The sequence below is a fragment of the Melospiza georgiana genome, chromosome 24 (genome assembly GCF_028018845.1).
Source record: "Melospiza georgiana isolate bMelGeo1 chromosome 24, bMelGeo1.pri, whole genome shotgun sequence".
NCBI lineage: Eukaryota > Metazoa > Chordata > Aves > Passeriformes > Passerellidae > Melospiza > Melospiza georgiana.
In genome coordinates, this window is record NC_080453.1 from 5,722,905 (window position 1) to 5,730,832 (window position 7,928).

At 52.1% G+C, this 7,928-nt stretch overlaps 1 protein-coding gene across 1 annotated transcript in view; it reads left to right on the forward strand.

The window, feature by feature from the left end:
• Window positions 1-7,393, forward strand: part of EPHA10 (EPH receptor A10) — a 33,046-nt gene extending 25,653 nt beyond the window's left edge. Inside the window, exons 11-17 of the mRNA XM_058040181.1 lie at window positions 1,800-1,985; window positions 2,775-2,836; window positions 2,924-3,127; window positions 4,263-4,412; window positions 4,500-4,693; window positions 4,767-4,931; window positions 5,672-7,393. Coding sequence (XP_057896164.1) covers window positions 1,800-1,985; window positions 2,775-2,836; window positions 2,924-3,127; window positions 4,263-4,412; window positions 4,500-4,693; window positions 4,767-4,931; window positions 5,672-5,786 — 1,076 coding nt within the window. The 3' untranslated portion in view covers window positions 5,787-7,393. The remainder of the gene's footprint in view (window positions 1-1,799; window positions 1,986-2,774; window positions 2,837-2,923; window positions 3,128-4,262; window positions 4,413-4,499; window positions 4,694-4,766; window positions 4,932-5,671) is intronic.
• Window positions 7,394-7,928: the final 535 nt, after the last annotated feature.

Genomic DNA, 7,928 nt, shown 5'->3' on the forward strand with positions numbered 1-7,928 from the left:
GAGCCCCATGTACCTTTCATGAGCAAACTGGTGTTCGAAAAATCAAGAAAGAAATTAGTAATGAAGACATTTAAATCTAAGGAATTGGGAGTGTGTTTGTCTCACTGCTGACCTAACAATAACCTGATTTCCAAATCAATAAAGCTGCTCATAGCTACATGCTTTTTGCTGTCAAGCCAATATTGGTTTTTTATGTTGGGAATTCTGTAGCTGCTGTTGTGGAGCACATGGCTGTGCAGTGGGATGTTCTTCCTCAAGGATTGCAGGAACCCTCCCTCACAGCCCTGCTGTGTCCAGCTCTGTGGGAAGGAGACCAGGAGGCAGAACCAGCCAGGCCCAGAGCATGACCTTGGTGATTACTCCTCCTCTCATGGGCTAAAACACAATATGCACTGGGGCAGAGCATGGAGAGAACACTGAGAGGCTCTGGAGGGTCAGCAGCTTCCATGGGGTGTATAAATTATTGTCAGCTTCTCACGAACATGAGCAGACAGCCTTGTTTTCTGGGGCTGCTCTGGATTATTGAGCAGCAATAATTTTACAGATAACAATTGTAAGACTATTGGAATTTACCAATATAGCTGGACAAAACATGCCTGAGCTTGTCTGGCCCTTGCTGCTGAGCCAAACAGTGGCACTGTGGTGTTTCACCCCACAGACACTTTGGGCTGGCTGGGTGTGTGGTGTTTCACCCCACAGACACCTTGGGCTGGCTGGGTGTGTGGTGTTTCACCCCACAGACACTTTGGGCTGGCTGGGTGTGTGGTGTTTCACCCCACAGACACTTTGGGCTGGCTGGGTGTGTGGTGTTTCACTCCACAGACACTTTGGGCTGGCTGGGTGCTGCAGCTGGGCACATGGAGACAAGTCCAGGCCTGCAGGAGCTCTGGTGGTGCTGGGATGGAGCTTCCCCCCATAACAGGGGCTGGTCCTCAGGTTTCCCTCTGGCAGAGAAGCTTTAAGGTGCTGGTGAAGGAAAGGAGTCGGTTCTGATGGAGGGTTTGGATGCAGAGCTTTATTCTGGCCCACAGGCCTCTGAATGCAGCAGCAGCTCCAACAGAACTCCCTGAGCCCGTGGTTGCTGTTCCTTTGAACCCGGGGAGAGGGGCAGGGAAGGGGCAGGGAGCCACCAAGCAGGGACAGGAGGGGAGAGACAAAGGGACAAAGCACACCTGGATGGCCCAATGTCCCCAAGGGTAGAGGGCATCCTTTGAATCTGCCAATCACTCTGTGCCCTTCTGGAATTCCAGGACTGACAGACAGTGCTGGGAGGGGGTAGTAGAGGTGACTGACACACCTGGGAGGGAATTATCAGGGGAGGGACCCAGGGTTCTGAGGTAAACTCTGAAATCACAACGCACCATAAGACGGAATTCAGATGTCAGGACTGATGAGTTTATTTGATTCCTAGGCGTAAGCTAGTGATAAAGATTAGTTTTGCCTGGGGGTTCATTAGCAGGGGAAGGAGTTGAACCATCATTTTCGGTGTATGGACCTGATAGCTTGTTCAGCTGACCCTACTAGAAAGTAATATAAAGGAAGTATGGAGCATTTTGATTCCTCTAGTGTGGGTTTGATTCCTGCTTTTCTAAGTGCTAGGAGATGAGAGGGCTGGTATATCTCCATGTTCACTTTATCAAAGTGACCCTCAGTGTTCAGGCACATTTCCAGTAGGGCCTTAAGTAAGGAGGTAGGCCTGCGTAGGTAGGCTCCCACACATGCACAGAGCTCAGGATGGCCTGGTATGAGTGCAATCAGTCCTGCCAGGGATGTGTTTAACCCATTTCTCTGCCATGCAGGAGAGTTTGGAGAGGTGTGCCGGGGCTGCCTGAAGCTGCCCAGCAAGCGCGAGCTGCCGGTGGCCATCCGCACGCTGAGGGCCGGCTGCTCCGAGAAACAGCAGCGCTCCTTCCTGGCCCAGGCCTGCACCATGGGCCAGTTCGACCACTCCAACGTCATCCGCCTCGAGGGGGTCATCACCCGAGGTACATTTATTGGAATATTTACCAATATAGCCAGATGGGACATGCCTGAGGTTATCTGGCCTTGCTGCTGAACCAAACAGCGGCCCTGTGGTGTTTCACCCCACAGACACTTTTGGCTGCCTGGGTGTGTGGTGTTTCACCCCACAGACACTTTGGGCTGGCTGGGTGTGTGGTGTTTCACCCCACAGACACTTTGGGCTGGCTGGGTGCTGCAGCTGGGCCCATGGGGACAAGTCCAGGCCTGCAGGAGCTCTGGTGGTGCTGGGATGGAGCTTTCCCCCATAACAGGGGCTGCTCCTCAGGTTTCCCTCTGACAGAGAAGCTTTGACGTGATGGTGAAGGAAAGGAGTCAGTTCTGATGGAGGGTTTGCATCCAGAGACTGCTTTGACTGCTGCAGCTCTCTCCCATGAGTGTGTGTGCAGAGCCTGGCTATGGATGTGATAGTTAAATGGATATTTGTGTAAATCCAAAGAAACCAGAGCATGTGAGCTGATTCTAACCCTAAAAACTAGGGTTTTTATAAGGAAAGGAAGTTCTGGCTGAGCCGGTTGCTTTTGCTTTCACTGGGCTGTGCTGTCCTTTGTGATTCAGAGCTTCTGATACTGGAATCCTTCCCAGCTGGGAATGGCAGGGAAGCCTTGGCCTAGTGCTCATTTTAACTTGGCTGAGATAACATCCTTATCTCCCCCAAAAGCCAGGCAGTGCAGGAGTTGGCACCTGGATTTGTAACCCCTGCAGGGTCTGAGTGATGGCAGCACTGACACCATGCTGTTTGTCTGTCTGTGCAGGGAGCACCATGATGATAGTAATGGAGTACATGGGGAATGGCCTGCTGGACGCCTTCCTCAGGGTGAGTACTGGGGTGTCTGCCCAGCTTGGACTCTCCTGGCCGTGTTCCCATGGCTGCCCTTTGGCTTTTCCTCCTCTGCTTTCACAGAAACACGAGGGGCAGCTGACGGGCACGCGGCTCATCTGCATGCTGCAGGGCATTGCCTCTGGCATGGCATACCTGGCAGAGATGGGCTATGTGCACAAGAGCCTGGCTGCCCACAAGGTCCTCGTCAGCAGCAGCCTGGCGTGCAAGATCACAGGGTTCAGACAGCCTCAGGAAGACAAGATGGAAACCATCTTCTCCACCATGGTGAGCTGCATTTCCACATTCTGTTGGCAACACTTTTTCTAGGCTCCCATCTCCTTCTTCAAGTATGAACAGGGATTCTGCACCTTGGGCTTCTTTCTCAGGTGGAAATCCAATGTGTTTGGTCAGGGACCTTCACAGCACCATGCCTCCTCTGCCCACAACCCTGCTGCACAAATCAGGGCAGAGGGACTTGTGTTTGTACAGCTGTGAGGTGGTTTTCCTTAAATGTCAGCGTACAAAATGCCATCAGCTCTTCCTGGGGACATCCTCCTCCCCCATTAATATTTCAGGACTCACACTCCAGTGTCGCGTACAGTTGCAGGGACACTTTAAACAAATTGAGGAAAAAGTTTTCTCTTAGCACTAAATGTGCTCCTGGCACACGGGTTTGCTCAGTGTCCACCCTGTGATGCCAGGCAGAGCATGATGAACAGTGAATGGCTACCTGGGAATTGCCAGCATTGGCCACATGCTGCTGGGCTCTCAGAAGGTTGCAGTTTATTGTAGCCCCTAGATATGTGAAAAGTCTCTGTTTTGGCTGCATGTTCAAAGAATGAGTCAGAACTCTTCAGTTCTTGGTCTCAGAGTTGTTTATTGTATCTTATCTATAAAAATTTTTCTCCTGCCCTGCCAAGGTCCATCCAGCAGGACAATTCCAGGCACTCTGCCTGCCCCCAGGGTGGTGTTGTCTCTTTATACTAAAAACTACATGTAAAATGTTTACAATAACTTTCCAATACCTATCACCTATATTAAACAGTGAGCTTCTACTCTAAACCAATCCCAAAGTGCCGCCATCACAGCAGAAGATGGAGGTAGAGAAGAAGAAGAAGAAGGGCTGGACATGCCCAAGTCCCTCCATCTTGTCCCCAAAACCCCTATTCTAAAAATCCCCAAAATCTACTTTAGTGATAATTAGTGATAATTTTATTATTACACTAACTTCTGTGGCTTTCAGGTCTTCATACAAAGCTGGTAATTTGCTCCATGGGTCATAATCAAACCCACAGGGGTTCTGGGCTGTGTGCCAGGTTCTCTGAGCCCCCTGGCAGGGGTCCTGGCAACTCTGGACACCCAGAGGGATTTCCTGAGTTCCTGGGCCTGTAAATGATAAATCATTCCTGCCCTTCTGCAGCGTGGGAAGAGCCTGGTGCTGTGGTCAGCCCCTGAGGCCATCCAGTACCAGCACTTCAGTCCTGCCAGCGACGTGTGGAGCTTCGGCATCGTCATGTGGGAAGTGATGTCCTACGGGGAGAGACCCTACTGGGACATGTCCCACCAGGATGTGAGTGCCCTGCAGCTGCAGGAGGGGCTGGGAGGCTTTCCCCAGGGTTTGCAGCACCAGCTGACCCCAGCCCCTGGTGTCGTGCAGGTGATGAAGGCTGTGGAGGATGGGTTCCGCCTGCCAGCCCCTGCCAACTGCCAGCCTCCCCTGCACCAGCTGATGCTCAACTGCTGGCAGAAGGACCGCAGCCAGAGGCCCAAGTTCTCGCAGATCCACAATGCCTTGAGCAAGCTGGTGCAGAGCTTGGAGCCCCCAGAGTGCCCCAGCTCCACGTGTCCCAGGTGAGCACACCTGCCTGTCCCTCCTCTGCCCTGCTGTTCCCCACTCCCTGTTCACCCCGCTCTCTGCTGGCAGGTCCCATGGCACCTCCATCCCCCTCTCCAAGAGAACCTTCTCGGCCTTCCCCTCGTTCAGCTCCGTGGGGGAGTGGCTGGAAGCTATAGAAATGGGCAGATACAAGGACAACTTCACTGCTGCAGGCTACTGCTACCTGGAGTCTGTGGCCAGGATGACAGCCCAGTAAGTGACCCCTTCTCCTGGCTGTAACCTCGTGTGTGGGTGCAGTGAGAGCAGAGCCACATCCAGAGTGATTTACTGATAACCTGTGGTGCTGGCAACACAGGGTGGTGGGCTCAGAGCTGCCCCACACTGGTGTGCTGCAGGCTCCTGTTAGCCCACAATGCCTGGTGTCAGGGTCAGTGCTAAAGCTTGGGGATTTCTTATTTATGCATTTTCCTACTTGTGCATGTGTGGAATGGGCACTGCCTGGCCTGGAAGCAGTCAGTGTTGGAGCACACGGTGGTGGTCACGGTGATGTGAAATGCACATCAAGAATGTGATAATTAATCCTGTAATCTGTTCAAAATCAATGTCTCTTGTTGAGCTGTCAAGTCTCCAGATGCAGGTGGTGGCTGGGAATTACCCAAGCAGCTGAGGCTCAGGAGTTTCTTGGAGCACTGACAGTTTTTATTGCTGGGGCTGCTCTGCCCTGGTTCCTCTTGCCTCTGCACCACTGGCAAGGGTGCAACGATTCCCAAATGGGAATCAAGTTAGCTCATCTCCAGATGCTTTTATATTCATTAGCCACATCTTAAGTGCTGTAAATACACACTTGAGAAGTGTGGATGGTTAACCCAGTGATGGTTAACCCATTCCTATCAGCAAAGAAGGGGGAGAAGGTTGTGTGCTGGGGAGTGGCTGCAAGCTGGGTTTGTCTGTAAGGATTGTGTGTGCTGGCTGACGTGGGGCTCATTTTGCAGAGACATCCTGAGCCTGGGCATCACTCTGGCAGAGCACCAGAGGACCCTCCTGAGTGGGATCCAGAGCCTGCGGGCCCAGGTGATCCGGATGCACGGCCGGGGCGTGCAGGTGTGACACTGTGTCTGCAGCCCCTGCTCCTGGGGAGGAGAGACCTGCTGGGCCAGCCAGCCCCACCTCTGAATCCTGGGGGTCTCAGGTGGGCTGTGGGAACTGCTGGGTGCTGCCAAACACATGGTGGGAGAGCAGGGCTGCTGTCCCCTGTGCCAGCCCAGCATCCCCAGGGTGGAGCCTGGGGGACGTGGCTCTCCCCAGCACTGTTTGTAAGATGAGTCAAACTGTAGTGATGCCATTTCATGTGGTGGTTGAGTTCACAGGGTGGGATGGACCTTTTTGCACTGTCTTAATCCAGAGCCAACACTTCTGTATCTAGGATCCTGCTGGTGAATCCATGGGGACTTTTATACAGCCTGACAGATCACAGCAACCCCACAAGGAGTTTTTAATGCTTTTATATTTAGAGAGCAGCTCTCACCCAATGCCCAACTCCTGGAAGGTGACTTTCCCCATCTGTGCTGAAGGAAACTCTTTCCCAGTTGCATCCCTTCTGCTCCATGAGCTACTTCACAGAGTTTTGACACCTCAGCTGGTGAACAAAACCAAATATTCTCCAGTAAAGCACAGAGGAAATGGTGCTGGCTGCATCCATGCAATCCACACTTTGTTTTGTGAGCACTGTGCTGCCTGCCTGACACACTGGCAGCTCCCAGAGCTGCAGCCTGATCCCTGAGAAGACATAAATAGCATTTTAATAATACAACTTTCCTTGAGGTTTGTTAATTAAATGGGTATTTGCAGCTCTGTATGGAGTTTTGTAAGGTTTTATTGTGATCTGTAAGTGTCTCAAGTGAATTATTAATGCTGAAAGGCAAAGATTTACATAGGGGATGAAGGCTCAGAGTCTGGTTGGAAATGTGCTCCAGTCAGACCCTGCTGTTAGCTGCTCTGAGAGGATGAGGATGTGAATGAGGATTGAGTGCAGGGCCCCTTGGGGCTGGCAGGGTGAGCACTCTGCCCAGGAGAGTGCTGCATATGCTGTGGGGTAAACAAGATCTCTCCTTCCTGCCCCCTCTGCAGTTCAAACCATGCTCCAACCCCAGAGTCTCTTGGTCAGTGTTTTTGACAGAAATAATTTCTCCCATTCTGGCCCATTCCAGTCAGGTTGGTCACTTGCCATCCCCGTTTTTCTCACCCTGAAGAGCAATAGCAGTGACCCAAGCCCTGCATTCAGTGAAATGCCTGATCCCAAGGATCAGGTGCAATTTGTGTGCTCTCTGTGTTTACATTTTATCTCTAGAGCAAGTACATTACAGCTCTCTAGGCAGGGGGTTGAACTAGCTTGGTTCTGGGTCTCCTCTCCCCTCTCCCTGCTGGTGCTGCCTGTTGGGATGCAGGAGCCATGCTGGGAAGCTGCTGCTGGAGGAGCTGGTTCAGGAGATCTGGAGACATCTAGGGCTTGGTGGTGAGGTGACAGTGTGCCTCAGTGTCTTGGTTTGGAAAGCCAGGAGTCTGCTGAGCAAGGCAGGAGCCTCCCCTGAAATGGAGAATGCAAACCCTTCCCACCCCTCTGAATTGCTATAAATTTTAAATTAAGGGGCTCTCAGGCAAAGATATGGGAGCAGGAAATAACAGTTCTTTAGTAGGGAAGAAAATAAAAGGATAAAATAAACAATGCAGTGAACTAAACCAACTCTGCCAGAGTCAGAACCCAACCTGACACCCTGTGGGTCAGGCTGTTGGCAGCAGTGCCATTGGAATTGTGGCTCAGCCCTCCTGCAGTGTCAGGGCTGGTTCTGCTGGAGCAGGGATCCTGGAGAAAGGTGCAGTCTCTGCCTCTGAAGATCCAGGGCCAGAGGCAGCTGCTGTTCCTCTGGGCAATCCAGTGCAGAAGCCGTGCTGGTGTTGCAGAATCTCCAGATTCTATCCGGGTAGGAATGCTTGGCTCCTCCCTCTGGGCTCCCATCTCCCAATGGGATGCTGTAGTTCTTATCAGCCATGCAGGGACATTCAATGGCTGTTATCAGCAGGTGTCCCTCCAGAGGGAGGAGTGATTGTGGTCACTCAGAGACAGAGATAAGGCAAACTGCCCACTTGACCAAAGACAACTGCCATACAGATGGTAATGGAACACATCCTGCCTTGGGATCTGGAACAGTCAGATTGGAAAACAAACCTGGCCATGAGCAGGCAGCACCGTGT